Source organism: Caenorhabditis remanei, chromosome I (assembly GCF_010183535.1).
Source record: "Caenorhabditis remanei strain PX506 chromosome I, whole genome shotgun sequence".
In the NCBI taxonomy this organism is placed as follows: Eukaryota; Metazoa; Nematoda; class Chromadorea; order Rhabditida; family Rhabditidae; genus Caenorhabditis; species Caenorhabditis remanei.
The window spans coordinates 13,873,426-13,894,999 of NC_071328.1; the positions used below are offsets into that span (position 1 = coordinate 13,873,426).

The window sequence follows — 21,574 nt, forward strand, 5'->3', positions numbered from 1 at the left end:
ATTGATCATTTTCAGCCGAAAATCAACCATTTTCTGCTGAAAATTGTCCATTTTCAATCAAACATTGATCATTTTCAACCAATTATATGCATTTTCACTAAACAAATTGAACATTTTCAGCTAGAAATCGACTGTTTTCATCCAAAAAGAAACCATTTTCCGCAAAAAATGAAACATTACAGCCAAAAATCGACCATTTTCAGCCGCAAATTGACCATTTACTCACCCTAAAAAGAAGCCAAAATAACGATGAAAAAACGGTACCAAAAACGTCTCTCTTCTAAAAAGTCTCACTTATTTCGGGTGAATCAACTGAAACTCGAAACTAAAATTCAGTTAGGGAAGATAGACTCCGCCCCTTAAACGCAAAAAAAAACCTTTTTTGTCCAAAAACCGGTTAAAAGCTGTTAGGCTCCGCCTCCTAAAAGCCAAAAATATGCGTTTCCAGCCAGAAATCAACCATTTTCAGCCAAAAAATTACAAGTTTTACAAGGGAACCTTTTAAGTGGTACCTAATGCCATCAAAAACGACCTATACAGGTCGAAAGAGGATGTTTGAAAACCTATAAATCAACTTTCAAAAGTTGCTTACGTGACCTGTAAGTGGCTGAAATCTCGACCTGAAAATTGACCATTTTTACCATTGATTTGCTGTATCTCCTACCACGTTTGTAAAGACTACGGCGGTAGTATAAAAACGTGTTCGACTGGCGCAGGTGGTTAGAGCCTAGGAGGAGAAAAGTTTTGCCCTGGTTCGACCCCCGCACAATTTTTTTTTTTTTTGATTTTTCCAACGTTTTTTTTTTCAATGAGTTTTTGGATCATAAATTTCAGCACTTTCATCTGTCAACTGGCAGAAATGTCTTATAATCATCATTTGAAATGGATTCAGAAGGGAATCACGTTGGTGGTGGTATAAAAAACTTATATGATAGATTCCAAAAACTCATTGAAAAAAAAACGTTGGAAAAATCAAAAAAAAAAAGAAAAAGTTGTGCGGGGCTCGAACCAGGGCAAAACTTTTCTCCTCCTAGGCTCTAACCACCTGCGCCACTCGAACACGTTTTTATACTGCCGCCGTAGTTTTTACAAACGTGGTAGGAGATACAGCGAATCAATGATAAAATTGGTCAATTTTCAGGTCGAGATTTCAGCCACTTACAGGTCACGTAAGCAACTTTTGAAAGTTGATTTATAGGTTTTCAAACATCCTCTTTCGACATGTATAGGTCGTTTTTGCTGGCATTAGGTCCCACTTAAAAGGTTCCCTTGTTAGTCAAAAAATATGCGTTTTCCGCCAAAAATTTAAGTTTTCAACCGAAAATTGACCATTTACTCACCCTAAAAAGAAGCGAAAATAACGATGAAAAAACGGTACCAAAACGTCTCTTCTAAAAAGTCTCACTTATTTCGGATGAATCGCCTCAACCTGGGCTACGGCCGAAATCAAATTACCACGAGCCTTTCTCTCCTTCTCTTTAACCGCATTGTCAACTTTCAATGCGTGTTGAACAAATTGCCGAATCTCCATTTCGACGTCTTCAGTCGGTCCGTCCGATTTTCGACCGCCGCCGCCCGCCGACGGTCCACGTTTCCCTCCGGCGGTTCCATTGGCCTTTGGGCGTGGTTGACGTGGACGACGACCTCCAGATGGAGACACTTTCGAGTCGGATGATGCATTGGTGGTGGTTACTGTAGGTGTCGGCTCATCGGGAAGAATTTGAGCGACGAAATTGGGTGGGCGAGTGCTGATTACCAAGTCGCTAAGCTTCATTATATCCATTGATTGCGAGTGGAGCGCTTCTGAAACTTGAGGGAATTCATTAGAAGGCGTTTTTTTGGATCAAATCGCTTAAAATCTTCTTTTTCAGAGCGTTTCCGACACTTTTAGGCTGGAAAACTGCTTTTTTGACTAAAAATTGGATTATAACTCCGCCCACTTCTCCGAAGTTTCAAAATCTTGAGAACTTTTAGAACGTTTTGGGTGCTAAAGCGCGACAGAGCCTGTCTAAGCCCCGCCCACAATAGGTTTTGGGAGGTTTTAATGCGTTTTTTCAATCAAATCGCTTAAAATCAGGAGGAATTGAGTCAAACTTTTTTCAAAGAGTTTCTGACAGCTGGGGTGATTTGGGCGCTTTCTAGAAGTGAAAAATTGACGCTTTATCAATTTTTTTCATGAAAAACTCAGAAGATCAAGAATTTCAGATTGCAATTACGCTCAAAATGAAAACCATGAGTGCTGGGGTGCCTTGGGCGCTTTCTAGAAGTGCTCAAAAGTGGGAGAGTTTGATTTTTAGCAAGAAAGAACATATTTCAAGCAAAAAATCGATCTGAAGTGGAGAAAATTAGGATTTGTAGACATTTGAGGCTGAAAAACTGCGATTTTAATCAAAAATTGAGTTGAAAAAGCTATTTTTGAGGTGAAAACTGTCAGAAACCGGTGAAAAGTGGTGAATTTTGAGTCGTAGGCTCCGCCCACTTCAGAAACTTAAAATTCTCAAGAATTCTTGGGACGAAAAAATTGCAAAAAGTCGATGGAGCTTATTAACAAACTCCGCCCACTTTTACTAGGAAAATTCAAAAGGCTGCTAATTTAGGCTCCGCCCATTCCAAAACTGAAAAAATGGGCGGAGTCTCCCAAAGATCACAACATTTTGGGGGTTTTGAGCAGTTTTAGAGCCCCAAAACTCGAAAATTTAAGCAAAAAAAATGGGCGGAGCCTAAGTTAAGCTCCGCACACTTTTTGATTTAAAATTTTCAGTTTTGAGTCTTTAAAACTGCCCGAAAACGTTTTTTGAGTATTTTGAGTAGGCAAGTTCAGAAAATCGGCAGAGCCCAATTTAAGCTCCGCCCACAACCAGAATAGTGTTTTTCCTAGAATTTTAAGCTGTAAAAATTGCGTTTTTAACTCAAATTCAGGATAACTAAGCCCCGCCCACTTACCTTCAAAATACTTCAACGCATCGGGTCCTCCAATAATCTTCAACTTGTGCTCCTCAACAGCGACACTCGTCTCCATTTGAGCGACATTCGTCGTCAGTCCCTTATGCTGAGTGACGATATGTTTCGAGCCGGCGAGCAATTCGGTCACATCCGACACTTTGTGCATTCCGAGCTCATCGAGATGCCCTTTCAGTACGTGAACACCCGATGAGAGGAGCTCATTAATCTGTGAATTCGTATTCGATGTCGCCTCCATCAACTCGTTTTTCTTCACTTTTTCCGCTTCGATATCTTGACGGATTTGACCGATGAGCTCAGGCTCCGCCCCTTTCGCCGCATTAAAGTACTTTTTCAGATCGAAATAGTAGGAGACGATGATATGATAGAGGGGATCAGTGGGTGGAATCATAAAAGTGTGACGTTGCTCAGCGACAATATCGACGCTCGCCGGTACCACAGCGGCCGGTGGTGGTGGAGCAGCTGGAGCCGTTGGAGCCCCCGTGGCACCCGGCGGAGCAGAAGCAGCCGGCGGTGGATACGCTGCTGGAATTGCAGCCTGCGGATTCTGTGAACTCGGTGGAGCGACGATACCGTTGTGAGATGGTGGTGTTGGAGACGTTGTTCCCTTACTGAGAACCGAATCGATGGCGTTTTGGATGAGGGTGGCACGAGCTGAGGACTTCGCCGCTTCACGAATTGTTCGAATCGCGTCCATTGTTTTGGCTGAAAATTTCAGATTTTTGGGTCTGAATACTGTCTGGGGCGCCGTGGGCGCTTTTTTTTTGAAAAAAAAGAAACAGCTTGAACTGATACTTTGGAAATTTTTGAGATGGCTGGTGCGCCTTCGACGCTTCTATTAACTCGAAATTTTGATTTTCTGTTCAATTTCTGAGAATCTGACGCGCCTCGGAGTCAAATTTCCCAGGTTTTGCTCATTTTTGGATTAGCTGGCGCGCTTTGGACGCTTTTCCGAACTGTAAGTTAGTCGATTTGCCTATTTTGAGAGTGTCTCCGGCGGCGCACCTTTGACGCTGCTTTTTCAGACAAAAATTTCACCGAAAATGCCAATTTTAAGCAGTGTTACATGTCGCTGGCGCGCCTTTGACGCTTTTTCTGACTGAAAACTCGCCAAAAGCACAAGAAATTGGGTAAAAACCTTCGAGTCAGATAACTTTTGAGAATCTGGCGCGCCTTGGACGCTTTCCGTCAAATTTCTCAGTTTTTCCATTTTTGGACTGTCTGGCGCGCCATGAACGCTTTTTCGAAATGTAAGTTACTATATTTTGCCTATTTTGAGAGTTTCAGGGTGTCTCTGGGGCGCCTTTGGCGCTTTTTCACGCTGAAAATGCCAATTTTAAGCAATTTTTCATTCGTGTCGCTGGCGTGCTTTCGGCGCTTACCATCCAATTGTTGTGTGGCGGCGGCGTGATTCATATCTGGTGACATTGGTTCCTCCAGTTTCACATCTTTTTGTACTTGTTTTGGTTGATGAACTGGTGGCGGAGCAGTTGGTTTCGGTTGTGATGGAATATGATGATGATGATGAGAAGATGAGGATGAAGTGGAGGCACCACGATGAGTCGTCGGTGTTTCAGAGTGACGAGAGCTGCCGTGTGCTTTTGGCGTCTGGAAATTGATTTTTATCAACATTACAAATAATTAGAGCGGTCAAGGTGCGCCAGACTCATTGAGATTGGCTGAAAATGGCAAATTAAAGGGTTTGAAGATCGATCTGGCGCGCCTTTGACGCTTTTTGATCATTTTTTGATTGTTTGTAGGCGTTTTCAGAAAAAAAAACAGCTTATTGAGATGTCTGGCGCGCCTTTGACGCTTTCTCAGACCGAAATTTCAGTCTGAAAAATCTGCGTCAAAGGTGCGCCAGAGACACTCTAAAACTGTCTCAAAATAGACAAAATAGACTCAGACAGTCACGAAAAGAGCAAAAACTGGGAAGTTTGACTGGAAGCGTCCAGGGCGCGCCAGATTCTCAGAAATTGAATAGAAAATCAAGTTTTCGAGTTAATAGAAGCGTCGAAGGCGCGCCAGACGTTCAAAAATTATCTAATTCAAAAGGTTTTTAGCCTTTTTTGAAGGTCTGGCGCGCCTTCGACGCTTCTATTAACATGAAAACTTGATTATCTGTTCAATTTTTGAGAATCTGGCGCGCCCTGGACGCTTTCAGTCAAACTTCCCGTTTCTGCTCATTTTTGGACTGTCTGGCGCGCCTTTGACGCTTTTTCGAACTATAAGTTAGCCAAAATCTCTCAAAAAAGGCCTATTTTAAGACAGTTTTTAAAATGTCTCTGGCGCGCCTTTGCCGCTCGTGTTTTCTAGAGTTCTAGCTAGTTTTTCAGCCATCTGAAACTGACAAAAAACGCTCTAAAAAACACATTTTGGGATCAAAATTCCTCACCTTTGGCGGTTTCTCTTTCGGCGGCAACGACGATTTCTTGTGTTTTTTCGCCGATTTCTCCTCCTTTACATGATGTTTCTCTGACGACGTGGAGAACGACGTCTCTCCAGAATCACCTCTGTCTCGATGATGATGATGATGTGATCTTTCTTTCTTTGACTTTTTGACGGGCGGCGCGTAATCCGTGTCGGGTTCGTTCCATTTTGGAGACTGTTGATGTGACGAGGCGGCCGCTTGTTCTGTCTGAAAATTGATGAGAAATGAGAGAATTCGGGGATTTTAAGACACAAAAATGTGATTTTTACAATATTTTTGATCACCACCAATAGACACACATGCACCGCCTGTTTTGAACTGAGTGACTGGGGCGCCCGCGACGCGCTTCCTTTTTTTTAAAATTAATTTCGGATTTTCACTAGTTTTTAGGTAGTCCAGAAAAAGACTTGCTGGGGCGCCCGGGGCGCTTTTTTTTTTTTGAAAAAAGAAACGGCTTGGACTCTTTTGGAAGTTTTCTGAGACGTCTGGCGCGCCTTAGACGCTTTTTCACACAGAAATTTCGCCGAAAACGCTTAAAACTCGTTTTTCAAATTTTCAACGAGCCTGGCGCGCCTTTGACGCTCAGAAAATCAACATTTTCAAATTCCCGCTTTTTTGATGATCTGGCGCGCCTTTGACGCTTTCAGTCAAATTTCCCAGTTTTTGCTCATTTTTCGACTGTCTGGCGCACCTTCGACGCTTTTTCAAACTGAAAATTAGCCAAAAGCATCAAAAAATGGCTAAAAACCTTGGAATTAGATAATTTTTGAAGGTCTGGGGCGCCTTCGACGCTCAAAGTGCTGAATGGAGCTAGGCGACAAAAAACTCAATTATTTCAGTCAATTCAAGCATAAAACTGCACAATTTCTTCGATATCTAACTGATATCGATTCATAATCATTCTAGATTCAAAAAATACATTCCAATGGTCATCAGAATCCGAAAAACCCTGAATTTCAACAAAATTCTGATGAAAATTTGGCTAGAACGTCTGGAAACGTCTAAAAATGACGAAATCTACACGAAAATCAACGAAAATCGACTGAAAATCGATAAAAATCACAGTTTTCATCGAGAAATTTGTTCAAAAACTCATATTCTATCAATGATATTCTAAATCCGCGAATTCCACTCAAAATGATTATACCTAGTGGCTAAAAACTGCAATTTTCGAGCTGAAATTTCTGTTAACGAAATAAATCGAAAATCGGTCAAAAAATCTTGCTAAAACGCGGAATACACTGAAAACCAAAAATTTTGAACTAAAATTGCACAGAATATCGAGTAAACTACTCACTAGGAACGCATTCTCATCAAAAATCGGTTAAAATCCCTATTTGAACCGATCATAAGTGAAAACTAAGCCAAATCCGTCAAAAAAGCCAATTTTTATTCGAAAATTGGTCAAAAAATCACCCCACAACTCATTTTCTGGTCAAAAACCCCTCTAACACAAAAAATAGCCAATTTTTATTCGAAAATTGGTCAAAAAATCGCCCCAAAACTCATTTTCTGGTCAAAAACCCCTCTAACACAAAAAAAGCCAATTTTTATTCGAAAATTGGTCAAAAAATCGCCCCAAAACTCATTTTCGGGTCAAAAAACCCCCTCTCTAACCTGCGCTTTCCACATAAGTCGTGTGGTACGCCCAAAGAAGACGTCGTCAGAAGACGTCGCGAACGACGCTTCTTGAGATGTCGGTGTAGTGGCGGAGGCACTAGTAGATGCCATATTAATAGAATTCGGAGGAGCAGCGACAGACGATTCTCGCGTCTTTTTAGAAGAAGAAGAAGACGTGGCAGCGGATTCCATTCTTTTTTTTTTCAAAAAAAAGGAATTCAGAATATCGAAGAAATGGGAATGACGGCGACAACGAGGAAGAAGAGACGAATACTTCCAATCGATTCTTCTTGTTACTCTCTCTTGTTGCGCACCACCCGTCCTCCACTCTCTTCGTTTCTCTGCGTCTCTCTTCTCTCAACACACTCTCTCTCTCCAATACTCTCTCGTCGTCTCTCTCTCTGTGTATTCTCTAGTTCTCTGCGTCTCTTCAATGAGAGGAAGGGGATGAAATGTGGGCGCAGTCACTCTCACATTCAACCAACAGAGAATAGAGAAAACACGACGGAATGGATGGAAAATGGGGACAAAAAAGGGGATGTTTGTGGTTTGAGAGGCGAGAAGTTGCGAAATTTCAAAAAAGGGGCGGAGCTTAGCTGAAATTTGAGCGAAATTTCAAAAAAGGGGCGGAGCTTAGCTGAAAGTCAAACTAATTGATTGATGACTGAATTCAGAAAAAGGGGCGGAGCTTAGCTGAAATTTGAGCGAAATTTCAAAAAAGGGGCGGAGCTTAGCTGAAAGTCAAACTAATTGATTGATGACTGAATTCAGAAAAAAGGGCGGAGCTTAGCTGAAATTTGAGCGAAATTTCAAAAAAGGGGCGGAGCTTAGCTGAAATTTGAGCGAAATTTCAAAAAAGAGCGGAGCTTAGCTGAAAGTCAAACTAATTGATTGATGACTGAATTCAGAAAAAGGGGCGGAGCTTAGCTGAAATTTGAGCGAAATTTCAAAAAAGGGGCGGAGCTTAGCTGAAATTTGAGCGAAATTTCAAAAAAGGGGCGGAGCTTAGCTGAAAGTCAAACTAATTGATTGATGAGTGAATTCAGAAAAAGGGGCGGAGCTTAGCTGAAAGTCAAACTAATTGATTGATGACTGAATTCAGAAAAAGGTGCGGAGCTTAGCTGAAATTTTCTGTTTCGATTTTCAAAATTCTGAAAACTCTTATCTTTCGCTATAATTCAAAATAGAAATTTCTGAAAATGGGTTTGAGTCTTCTGTAAGGTGTCATTCTAAGCCGGTTTCAGCGAAATTACAAAAAAAGGGGCGGAGCTTGGCTGAAAATCAAAATTTTGGACAATAAATAATCGAAAACCGACTAAAAATCGAGTCAAAACTAGATCAGATCAATAAAAATTACAGTTTTTATCGCTTAAACTCATCGTCCATCAATGCGATTCTAAATCCGCGAATTCCAGTCAAAATGACTATACCTAATCGCTGAAAACCGCTCAAAACGGCAATTTTCAAAATTTTGGACTGAAATTGCGCAGCGAATGATATCAACCTCTTATTTCACATGAACTCTTAAAATGGGCGACGGAGCTTCAAAATTCCGTGAATAGAACTTATATTTACGGAATTTTGAATTTTGAAGGAAAATGTTCGATTTTCGAAATTCTGTATATCTGAATAATGTGGGCGGAGCTTACCGTTTTTCTTCTTTTTCGCTTTCTGCTAGATATCGTTTTAAGCCGGTCTTTTTTTCCTTTTTTCCTATAAGATTCAATCGCGCTCTATCGAGAATCAAGATGTGAAATTTGTGATTTTTAGACCAGTTTTCAATAGTTTTCAGCTGCAAATCGTAAATTAGATGATTTTAACACTTCTGATGCCACATTTCGCTCTATTTTTTCAATTTCTGCTGGAAAACTCCAATTTTTGCTGCAATATCAATTGTTCCTTTCTCTGCCCCGCCGCCCATCTCCGAACCTATTATTTCCAGAATTTTCTCATATTTCCAGTCTAAATTTTATCACCATCACCACCAATCTCCATGCATAAAACTAAACTAAGCAGAAACCAAAAACACCAAAAACCGAAACGAGGTTAAGTCATGAGTGGGCGGGGAAAACGGTGGGGAGATTACTGTATGATGTGTGTGTGCAACCAAACCGAAGAGACACAGAGAAATCAATTGAAATTCCTACATTTATTAATTTTCAGAGTAAGTGAGATAGGGATAGTTATATTATATAGAAAACGATATATAAATGAGAGATTATTAGTATAATTGGTGATTTTCAGACGTATTTTTGTGATTATTAGTGGTGCAATTCATGCATAATTTCAGCCTAATTAAGACTAATTAAGAGAACTTATAGTTAGAAGGGGGGACGGAACCTGCATTAGAGCGGCAGGGGTACGGTTAGAAAGACAAAAACTGAAAGAGGTACAAACTGAGCAACATTTTACATGGAAATGGGCAGAGATGGGAGGGGCGATTTTTTGAGTTTTTAAAAAACTTTTTGGCGGAAAAATTATGGAAGAATTGAGTTTTTCGCTATAAAAATGGGTTAATACTGAGCTTTGATATGCAAAAAACCGGTGCTACTTCGTTTAAGAACTATACGAATAAGAACTGGGTTCGCAGAAGAACTGCGCGAAGAAGAACTTTAGTGTTGAGGAACTGCGCGTTTAAGAACTGTTCCGTTTAAGAACTCTGTTCGCATTGGAGCGCGTTTGCATCAACCCCTTTTTTTCATTATTCCGAGGGTTTTTTGATGGTATTCACAACAGGTTAAGCGTAAAGGTCAAAGAATTGTACTTGAAATTTTTTTTAAATCAAAAAAGAATCGAAAATACAGATAAAAACCCTCGAAATAATGAAAAAAATGTGGCTGATGCAAACGCGCTTCAATGCGAACAGAGTTCTTAAACGAAACAGTTCTTATGCAAAACAGTTCTTCTTCGCGCAGTTCTTCTGCGAACCCAGTTCTTAAACAACACAGTTCTTATTCGTATAGTTCTTAAACGAAGTAGCACCAAAAAACCAGATGACCTAGAAACCCAAAAATCCGGAAAACTAGTCCCTGGAGCGAAATTTTAGCGCGAAAACCGTAATTTTAAAGCAAAATTTGAGCTTGGTGGACTAATTTTTGAGATTTTTCGACCATTTTTGAGTAAATTTTTCGGTTTTTTTTTTGGGTAAATCGGCTAAAACTACTGGATTTTTGAGAGATTTAAGCTCCGCCTACAAGAGACCGTCTAGATAGCCTAGAAACCCAAAAATCTTGAAAACTAGTCCCCGGAACTGAAATATGGTGTTTCTAGGTTAAAAATGCAAAATTTTGAGTAAAAACGTCTTTATTGAGCTCTGGGGACTGATTTTTGAGATTTTTCGGCTATTTTTGAGTAAATTTTTCAGTTTTTTTTGGGGTAAATCGGCTAAAACTACGGGATTTTTGAGAGGTTTAAGCTCCGCCTACAAGAGACCGTCTAGATGGTCTAGAAACCCAAAAATCCCGAAAACTAGTCCCCGGGGCTAAAAAGTGGGGATTTTTGACTGGAAATGCTAAATTTGTGCGAAAATTGTAATTTTTAGGTAGAATTTGAGCTGAAATCGCAATTTTCAGCTCGGAGGGACTAATTTTTCGAAATTTTGATATTTTTCGGCTTTTTTGAGCGAAATTTTCAGTTTTCTGGATTAAATTTAAGGCTATAACTACGGAATTTTTTGAATATTTGAGTTCTCGGCTATTTTTAAGTGAATTTTTCAGACATTTAAGCTCCGCCCACAATGAAATAAAGCAAGCGCTCAGAGGGACTAATTTTCCATTAGTTTGAGTTTTCTAGGCCATTTTTGAGCGAAAGTTTCAAAATTTTTGGGGGTAAATCGACTACAACTACGGAATTTTTCAGACGTTTAAGCTCCGCCCACAATGAAGCATGCATAGATAGATGAATGACGCATGCACACTGGAGACACAACTATTTGTAATATTTTGAAGGAAATAAAGCGCCGGTAGACGCTGTGAACACAGCAGTTCCAGCAGCAGCCACCTTCTTCTTTTTATCTTTTTTCTTTCCGTTTTGAGAAGTATTGCTACTACTACACTCTCCATCTGATTCCTTTCCGTTCTTTCGCTTTTTTGTCTTTTTTTCACGCTCATTAACCTCATCTGATCCTTCGCGACTCTTCGGCTCCAACTTCTTTTGACGCTCCGCTTCGTAGTATCGAATGAGCTGAAAATGATGAATTTTACGAGCTGAAAATGGTTTGGAACAGCGGAAAACTGCTATCTATATTGAAAAATAGAAACTTTTCGAGTGAAAATGTTACCGTAAAAACTCTATTTGAGTTGCCCCTCTAATAGTGGTGCCCTCCGACGGACGCTTTGAACAATAGAGTTGCTCCCTCTAATTGAAGTGCCCCTCTAATACAGTTGCCGTCCAGCGCCTTACATCTTTCTCTAATATCATCATTAACTGACTCCGGACTGTTCTCTCACATTACTATTTCAGAGTTTTTGTTGTCAAAAACGTAGTTTGTTATATTCGGCATAAAAATTAATGAAATCAAACAAATTCAAAAGATTGTTGGGTATCAAGGTCGGGCGAATTCGTTGACGAAAAATAGAGGTGCACCCTCTATTTGAATTGCCCCTCTTATAGAGTTGCACTCTGACGGACACTTTGAACAATAGAGTTGCATGCACCTCAAATAGAGTTTTTACGGTAAATTTGAGTGAAAATTGTAATTTTTAGGCTAATTTTGAGCTTCTCGGTCATTTTCGAGCAAAATTTCCAGTTTTTTGGATCTGCTATAACTACGGAATTTTTTCCAGCTCCTGGCCTAGAAACCTAAAAATCTCTAAATTTAGTCCGCAGAGCTCAATAAAGACGTTTTTACTCAAAATTTTGCATTTTTAACCTAGAAACACCATATTTCAGCCCCGGGGACTAGTTTTTCGGGATTTTTGGGTTTCTAGGCCATCTAGACGGTTTCTTGTGGGAGGAGCATGAATATCTGAAAATTTTTGCTCAAAAATAGCCGAGAAATCTCAAAAATTAATCCCCACTGTTGAAAAAATAAACGTTTTTAACTCAAAAATCACCATTTTTCAGCTCCGGGGACTAGTTTTCCGGATTTTTGAGAAAAAAACTAAAAATTTGGAAAACTAGTCCCGGGAGCTGAAAATAAAGAGGTTTTCGACTGAAAATGCTGAATTTGAGCGAGAAAATCGCAATTTTGGTGGAAAATTTGAAGTTTCAGGCGTAATTTGAGCTAAGGGATACATTTTCCGATACTTTGAGATTTCTTGGTAATTTTTCAGCAAAATTTCCAGTTTTTTGGATTAAATCGGCTATAACACTTGGAGCATATTTCAGAGCACTTTTAGCGGATTTTCACATCGTCAAAACGTCAAATTTCACACTTTTTGAGACTAATTATGCTGAAATTGTGATTTGATGCCTTAAGATGACTGAAAAAGTTCAAAACGTCTATAAGTCTGGACTGAAAATTTAAGCTGTTTTTCATATTTTCAGGCAGAAAATTATCTATAATATGTATGAAACCCGATTTCTTAGCTTCTAGGACTGAAAAAATGGTGGAAAATCTGAATTTTAGCTATTTTTGAGCTTTTAAAACCACTAAAATGGCCTAAGAACCCAATTTTTCCATTTAAAACTAACTTTTGTGTGGTCCATCGTTGTCAACCAGAATTTGACTTGTTTCGCAGTCCACGAGACTCCACACTCCAGCGATGTGAGCTCACGAGTGTCAGATATCGAGTTGATGTCTGGAAATGTAGGATTTAGGGAAGAAATTGATAGTTTTCGATCAAAAATTCTGATTTTTCAGTGTTTTTCCATATAAAATCCGTCAAAATTGACAGTTATTGGTCGAAAATTTTAGTTTTTAGTATTTACACATCCAAAAATGTCCTAAAACCGCCGCTAAAGTGACCTTATTTGTTTGAAAATCAAAATTTTCAGCGTTTTCCGACCAAAAAATAGTTAAAAGTCATCATTTTTGGGATGAAATCGAGTGTTTTTGACAAAAGTTCCGATTTTTCAGTAATTTCAGACCAAAAATTAGCGAAAATCCAAAAAAAATTGAAAACAAAATGACAGTTTTTGAAAGAAAATAATAGTTTTTCACTATATTTTATCTCAAAACTCAGGGCGAATTGCCATTTTTAGTCAAAATTGACGACTTCTGATTTAAAAAATTCGAATTTCCTGAGTAAAATCGACAATTTTGAGAAGAAATTGACGATATTGATGACTTTTGCTCGGAAAAATCGAGTTTTATTGCGTTCCTGCAGCAAAAATCGACTAGAATCGACAATTTTTGATCGAAATTTTCGATTTTCCTAGCTTTTTCGCCTCAAAAACGGTCAAAATCCGTCAATTTTAGGCCAAAACCGTCAATTTTTCGACTCAAAACGCACCTCCAGTCGATCGATACGTGATATCCTTTTTGTGAGCTCCAAATCTGCAAAATTTCAATATTTTACTCTGAAAATCCTCTTAAAATCATACGGTTTTGTGGTGACAATTCGTGTTCCATGCTTCAAGTCTTGAAGCAATTCATTCGTAATTCTAAACATTAAATCCGGAGCGAAAGCAAAGTTGTTGATGAAGATTACTGTAGCCTCTTCGATAATCAACTTTTTGAATTTCGGATTCAAAAAGTCGCCTTGATGATGTTCGAATCGGCCGTGACTCTTTCCGAAATGCGCCATCAGTCTGGAATTTTAAGCGATTTTTTTAATGGAAATTGAAGTTTTTATTTTTTTAATCTGATATTTTTACTATTTTTCGATCAAAAACCAGTGAGAATCATCAATAATTGAGTCAAAATTGACAATTATTGATTAAAACCCCTAGATTTTCAAAGACAGAAAAACCGAAAATTTTGAGAAAAATGACATCTTTTGTTTGAAAATTCGAAATTTTTGGTGATTTTTTTCTTCTAAAATGACAGAAATTGGGTGCTAGTGTGTGTGTGCATCATAGTTGTACGGAATGCCATTTTCCGTAAAACCGGAATCAAATTTTTCATTTTCCGGAATCCGGAATCCGGAACCGGAATGAAGTTTTTCAAATACCGGAATCCGGAATCCGGAATCCGGAACCGGAATCAAAATTTTAATTCCGGAACCGGAATGACGAAAAAACCCGGAATTCCGGAATCCGGATTCCGGACAACTATGGTGTGCATGCCAGAGTTGCATGGAAGTGAAAATTTCTTATCCGGAAGTCGGAAGTGAAAAAAACACCCGGAAGTCGGAAGTCGGAATTAGATTTTTTCTCAAACTTTCAAAAACTCCAAGAGAAAAGTTCATAAATTTCGCGAAAATCAGTGGAAAACTAGTTTTTGGCTGAAGAAAAGCCTATTTTCTGTTCTTTTTAGACCATTTTTCCATGCATTTTTGCGAAATTTATTTTTCCGAAATTCCACCGTTATGGAATGACGGAAGTCGGAAGTAAAATTCCTTAACCGGAAGTCGGAATTCCATGCAACTCTGGTGCATGCGTCTATATTCATCTCTATGCATGTTTCATTGTGGGCGGAGCTTAATTTTTGAAAAATATGCTCAAAAATGGCCGAAAAATCTCAAAAAATTAGTCCCCAAACTCAAAAATTTTGCATTTTTAATCTAAATGCACCGTATTTCAGCTCCGGGGACTAGTTTTTCGGATTTCTAGGCCATTTAGACAGTTTCTTAAGGGCAGAGCTTAAAATTCTGAAAAAATCCGTGCCTATAGCCGATTTAGCCCAAATAAACTGAAAATTTCGCTCAAAAATGACCGAGAAATCGAAAATTTCGAAAAATTGGTCCCTCTGAGCAGAAAAAATTACACTTTTCCACAGATTTCTCGTTCAAATTTGTCTGTGGGGACTAGTTTCCCAAATTTTTGAGTTTCTAGGCCGTCTAAAACGGTTCTATTTGCCACACATGTATGGCTAGACAGTCAAAATTGGCCGGGAAACGTAAAATTTCGGCAGAATTTTCAATTTTTCAACGATTTTAGCACGTTTTCCTGACAAAAATTGCTAGAAATAGACAAAATTTGATCGTTTCTCAAAAATGCGTGATTTGTGCACAAAAAGTCTGAAAATATCTTGTTTTTCTCCTATAACGGGAAAAAATAACGCTGAAAAAGCGCTAAAGGCGCATCAGTTGGTCAAAGCCCGCACAAAACGCGTCTCAGCTGCGCCACCCACTCGAAAAAGAACGCGTCCGAGGTGCCCCAGACACTCCAAAAACTGAGCAAATCCATCAGAAAAACGCGCCAAAAACACCCCAGCTATCCAGTGCGCTTTTTACACACTTTTCTATCAGAAAACGCGCCAAAGACACCCCAGTAATCCATTTTTACTCTAAAAATGCATTTTTTAGACGACAATCAAGGAAGTGTTCCCGAATGAATTAATCGATGAGTGGATTCATTTTCAGCTCGATTTTCCATCACTCACTGCTCGAAATAGCAATAAAATGCGTGATTTGTGCACAAAAAAACTGGAAATATCTTGTTTCTCTCTAATTTTGCTCATTTTTTCCTCAAAAACTCAAAAAATACTATAATGAATAGCGAAATTCTTTAATTTTTCCAGTGTTCCAATGAATTTCCCCCCAATTTTTGCGAATTTTCGTTCATTTTCATCCAAAAAACGCTCGATTTCCATCACTCACTGCTTGAAATGACCACCCAGATTTTTCGCATAGTTCGCTGGAATCTGTGACAATTCGATTCCAACAGATTTACGGCATTTCGCATATGCAGCCGTAAAACACACGAGTTGCCCTATTCCAGAGCCCAAATCGACAAAGACGTCGTGGCTTCCGATGCCCAATTCGTCGATTATACTGGCCATCTGTTCCAGATTCGTTTCTCCGTACGTCTGAAAATGGAGTCTTACGGGTGGGGGGTTGGATAAGGAAAGTGCGCTCTATTGGACTGTTTTCAGCGAAAATTTCATTATTTTTTGGTAAAAGCCTTCAATTTTCACCGATTTTCTATAACTTTACAAGAAAATTTCGATTTTTTGCATTTGGAGGTTTCTAGATCAGAGTCCACCACAGGTTTTTCTCTTGTAAAATTGAAGAAAAACGGTAAAAGATTGAAGAAACAGAGAGCTAACGCGTCAAATGCGCGCCAGACTTGCACAAATATTGAGGTGGATCGTTTTAAACGCGTCAAAGGAGCGCCAGATCGGCAAACAAGGGTATTTCGGGATTTTGAAGGCGTGAAAGGCACGCCAGATTTGCGGAAAGAAGGTTTAGAACGCGTGAAAGGCACGCCTGACACGCAAGAAAAAGTTGGACCATCTAAAACGCGTCAAGGGTGCCCCAGATTCGCAAAAAAACGCGTCAAAGGCACGTCATTATGATAAAAATGACCGAATCGATAGTCTGGGGCACCTCTGACGCGTTTTCAATATTCTCCTCAAAAATGACCAATTCGGTCACCAATTAACCAAAATTCAAATTTTCCGCACACACAAAAAGTCGAGTGTCCATTAGAGCGCACTTTCACAGCATCTCCTCCTAAATAACTAATAAACAAACCTCAGAAGTGAAACTCTTGTAATACGTATTGAGATCAGCTGGACGTGGAACTGCACACTCGTATGCGTACGTCGTTATCTCCATTGCAACTTTCTGAGAACATTGTCTCTGTCCCCAATCTCCGAGGACATCCGTGTTGTAGGAGCCACTCCACTGCAAAACAGAGACAGAAATTAGAATGGGGAAAATCGTCTCAAAAATGTCGATTTTGAGTATTTTCGGAAATTTTCAGCCGAGTTTTTTTTTTTTGAAAATTAGTACAAAACTATAATTTTCGGGAATCGAACTCTTCGAACCTCGAAATAAACTGAATTTTTACAAGAATTCTCGAGGGTTTCCTATAATATCTGGCTCAAATCCATCATCATTATTTTCAGACAGAATCGTTGAATTTCAGTGAGATTTGAGCTTTGTCTTCTGAAAATCGTCTGAAATGAGATTATTGTCGGAAATTTGTGAAGTTTCAGCCTGAAATACCCAGTTTTTCGATAAAAAATGAGTTTAAAAGTCCAAAATTATCGATTTTCACTCAATTTCCGTTATTTTTTTAACGTGAAACTCATTATCTCAACAACAAATTACTCAAAAATCTACAAAATTCGAATTTTAAAAAAAATCATTTTCAAGATTTTCAAGGGGAAATACGCTTTTTCACGGGAAAAATAACGGAAATTGAGTGAAAATCAATAATTTTGGACTTTTCCCACTTATTTTTTATCGAAAAAATAGGTATTTCAGGCTACACAAATTTCCGACAATAATCTCATTTCAGACGATTTTCAGACGGTAAAATCGACAGTTTCACTTACCCGAAAGCTCAAATCTCACTGAAATTCAACGATTCTGTCAGAAAATATCCGAAAAATAAAAAATACTCAAAAAATGTCAATTTTGAGTCGATTTTTCTCATTTTTCTTCCTCTGAAACTCACATTACTGGCGAACGGTTTGGCGATACGATTGAATAATTTTGTCAACGTGAGAATCGTCTCATTATCCGGTTTCTCTTTGTCCCATCCTTCCGGGAAATGAAGTGCCAAATGACTAACTAGTCCGCAAACGCTGAAAAATTGGGCATTTTTAGTGGGAAAACGGGGGTTTTTTTAGGTAAAAATGCGAAAAAATACAATTTCCACAAAAAAAAACGCAAAAAATCGTCCCAGAACCGATTTCTGGGCGGAAAATCGGATTTTCTCGGATTTTTCAGGGAAATACTCCGATTTCTTTAGCTTTTCCTTGGGAAAATCTAAGAAAAATGAGAAAAGCCCTATTTTCAAATACAAGAAATTCCGATTTTTTTCAAGAAAAAAGCTTAAAAATTGGAATTTTTCACTGAAATTGCATTTTTTTGGAGTGTTCAGTGAAAATTTTCTAATTTTTAGCTTCGTTTCTTCAGAAAATTAGATTTTTTTCCCATTTTTCACTGAAAATATAGATTTTCTCGCTGAAAAATGCAAAATCCGATTTTCCCAAGCAAAAAGCTTAAAAACTGCATTTTACCACTGAAAAATGCAAAAAATCCAATTTTTTCGCTTGAAATCGGCTCCGGGACGTTTCAAAACCCGAGAAAATTCACTGAAAATGAGGAATTTATCGTGATCCAAATGAAAATGGGTCATGTTTCAGTGATTTTATTCACGTTTGGTTTCAAAATGTCTCGGTTGCAAACTGTCTGGTTTTGAAACGTCCCAGAGCCAATTTCTGGACGGAAAATCGGAATTTTCGCAGTTTTCAGTGAAAAATCCAATATTTAAGCTTTTTTCTCGATAAAATTTCTTTTTTTTTTTTCGCATTTTTTGGTGATAAATCGGATTTTTTCACTGAAAAGCGTGGAAAAAAAACCGGATTTTAAAGCTTTTTGCTTAGCAAAATCTGATTTTTTGCATTTTTCAGGGAGAAAATCTATATTTTCAGTGAAAAATGGGGAAAAAAATCTAATTTTCTGAAGAAACGAAGCTAAAAATTAGAAAATTTTCACTGAACACAAAAAAACCCCCCAATTTCAGTGAAAAATTCCGATTTTTGAGCTTCTTTTTTGAAAAAAAAAAGGGTTGTTTCTCATTTTTCTTTGAAAAAATCTGAATTTTCTTTGAAAAATGCGAAAAAAAAAACTCAATTTCAGTGAAAAATGCCGTTTTTCATCTTTCTTCTTGAGAAAATCGGGAATTTTCCTACTTTCAGAGTGTCTGAAATACCCAATTTCTTACTTTTTTAGTATTCGAAAGACGACTTTATGAATATGGTCATGGGTACCCGGAAGCTTAAGGGGTTTCCTTGATAGAATACTGAAAGTAGAACTAATTGATTCTCCAAATTTCCGGCCGGTTCCATTGATGAACTTCGACGATCCATGGAGGCTGCTCGACTCGAATCTGATGCAACTGCCACTATTCCTGGATCCACCGGCGTCTCCACTTCTCTGGATGGTGATTCTGAACAAGTATTTGATGAACAACTTTTTCAGTTTCTGGGCCGAAAATTTGCTGAAAGTCAGCTGTTTTTTCCAGTTTTTCGACTGCAAATCTGCGGAATTTCGGGGTTTTCCAGTTTTTTGACTAGAAATTTGCTGAAAATCGGTTTTTTTTCTGCTTTTTCACTGGAATTGTGCTTAAAATCGGATTTTTCCAGTTTTTTGAATGAAATTTTGCTGAAAGACAGCTTTTTTCCAGCCTTTTGACTGAAAACTAGCTGAAAATCGTTATTTTCCAGCTTTTTGTCTGGAAATTTGCTGAAAAGCAATGTTTTAGGGTTCCAACTTATAAAACTTGGAGTTTCCGATCTGTTTTGGAGGGAATTGGAGTATAACATCAATTTTTAGTCCAGAAAGTTAATCAAAGCAATATTTGTGCTAGAAAGTGGTTTATGTATAAAAAAAAGATGGAAAAAATCGATTTTAAGCTGAAAAATCGTGTAATTAGGTAGAACCTCGAGTTAATAGAGATTTTCCCAACCTACTCTTATTAGAATGCATAAAGAACTCGTTAAAAAGTCTCCGAAAATAAGATTTTTACGATTTTGAAAGTCTCAGTCGAAAAATTTGAGTTATCGAGTTGTTTTTAGCATTTAAAAACCGACTTTTAAGCAAAATTGAGCTAACAATCAGTTTTCAGCCACGAAAACCTTCGGTATTAAAGTCAAAATTGAGTTTTTAGCAGTAGAATCACATGTTTCCCTTCTTCAGAACCACCATTCAGTAAAACGCAAGACAACTATGGTAAAAATCCGTTTTTAGCTGAAATTTGTGCCAAAAATTTAATTTTTGATGTTATACAACAGATCGGAAACTCCAAGTTTTATAAGTTGGAACCCTAAAACATTAATTTTCAGCAAATTTCCAGACAAAAAGCTGGAAAATAACGATTTTCAGCTAATTTGCAGTCGAAAAACTGGAAAAAAGCTGTCTTTCAGCAAAATTTCAGTCAAAAACTGGAAAAATCCGATTTTGAGCATAATTCCAGTGAAAAAGCAGAAAAAAAACAGATTTTCAGCAAATTTCTAGTCAAAAAACTGGAAAATAACGATTTCGGCCAATTTTCAGTCAAAAAGCTGGAAAATAACGATTTTCAGCTAATTTGCAGTCGAAAAACTGAAAAAAATCCGACGTTGAGCATAATTCCAGTGAAAAAGCAGAAAAAAAACCGATTTTCAGCAAATTTCTAGTCAAAAAACTGGAAAATAACGATTTTCGGCTAATTTTCAGTGGAAAAGCAGAAAAAGCCAGGAAAAAACCCATTTTCAGCTAATTTCAGTCAAAAAGCTGAAATTTCAGTTTTTGAAAAAAAAAAACGATTTTCCACCGATTTTTCGGAGCAAAAGTCGAATTTTCTATTCATTTTAACCCATAAAACCTCCAATTTCCACTCCGAAACCTACCCTCTTTCAAGCCGGCGTCCTCCTCCGACATGGTTCTGAAAAAGAAAACGAAAAATCAATGAGAAAAGGTGAAAAGTCGAGAAAGAGAAGGGATAATATCAATTAAAACCAGTTTTTGGAAGCAATAAACGAGTGATTAATCGACTCGGAAACGCCCTGAAATTGATTTTTTCAGTGGGGACAAAAGAAAAATCGGGGGGAAATTGGGAAAAAAATCTTTATTAGGTGAAAAATTCAGAAAATCGATAAAATTACGTGAGAGCGTTCTCTCTCTCTCCCGCCAATTGTTTGGGTGGGGGTGACCACTTTGGCGGGAGGTGCGGACGGACACGACAACCGGTCAATAAATTTGAGAGAAGACGGGGAGAGAGAGACAACCCGCAAGGGGTCTTCTTCGTCTTCAAAATGGTCTGCATTTGTGCGTCATGGTGTTTGCGGAGCGGTGGAAAATGCGGGAGTTTTGAATGGGAGTTTTCAGAAATGGCGGGGTTTTGGCTGGAATTTTGAGAGAAGGCGGCGTTTTTTCGAGGTCATTTTGTGTATACTTGTCACGCCGCGGCCCGGGTAAAGCAACTTTTTCCCGAAAAACATGTGTTTTTCCAATAGAAATTTTTGAAAAAGTAGTTTTTGGCGCATTTCGAGCTTTATTTCGAGTAAATTGAAGAATTCAAGTGGTTTTTTAGTGAATTTTAGTGGTTTTTGGCTGAAAATTGGATTTTTTCGGTATTTGCAATTTTTGTCCGCGCCACCCAAAAACCCGATTTTTTGAGTGATTTTTCCCCAAAAATCCTATATTTCTCATTCAAAATTATCATGAAAACTCGAATTTTTGATTATTTTAAACTAAAAACTTCAATTTTCAGCTATTTTAGCCTTTTTGCGTCATTTTTCGCTAATTTCTTGCAGTTTCTACAGTTTTACCTACAGTAACCTCAAAATCTGTGAGACCCTGGGTGTGAAATGAGCTATGTTCCTTTAAAGGTCTCGACGCGAAAATTTGAATAAAACAGTTTTTTTTCGGATTTTTGTCATCATTTGCGAATATTTGGTGTTTTTGAACTGATTTTTATTGGGAAAACGGTTTTTTTCATACTTTTTTGCATAAAAGTGACGGATTTTTAGCAAAAAAATTGTTATCAATGTTAATTTAGCCAAAAACCTGCATTTTG

At 38.2% G+C, this 21,574-nt stretch overlaps 2 protein-coding genes across 2 annotated transcripts; both read right to left on the reverse strand.

Moving 5' to 3' along the window:
• Positions 1–1,405: 1,405 nt before the first annotated feature.
• GCK72_003060 (uncharacterized protein) lies at positions 1,406–7,204 on the reverse strand (the record flags this gene model as incomplete). The annotated part of the gene is made up of 5 exons (XM_053723784.1): positions 1,406–1,803; positions 2,944–3,666; positions 4,344–4,569; positions 5,357–5,599; positions 7,010–7,204. The coding sequence occupies 5 exons, from the start codon at positions 7,202–7,204 to the stop codon at positions 1,406–1,408; spliced, it is 1,785 nt and encodes a 594-aa protein (XP_053592429.1).
• Positions 7,205–10,939: 3,735 nt separating this feature from the next.
• Positions 10,940–21,570, reverse strand: GCK72_003061 (uncharacterized protein; the record flags this gene model as incomplete). Its single annotated transcript, XM_003098204.2, has 10 exons — positions 10,940–11,194; positions 12,647–12,753; positions 13,408–13,451; positions 13,499–13,705; positions 15,658–15,866; positions 16,534–16,686; positions 17,465–17,594; positions 18,740–18,964; positions 20,406–20,440; positions 21,565–21,570. 10 exons carry the CDS (start codon positions 21,568–21,570, stop codon positions 10,940–10,942), a joined length of 1,371 nt encoding a protein of 456 aa, XP_003098252.2.
• Between the last annotated feature and the right edge of the window lie 4 nt (positions 21,571–21,574).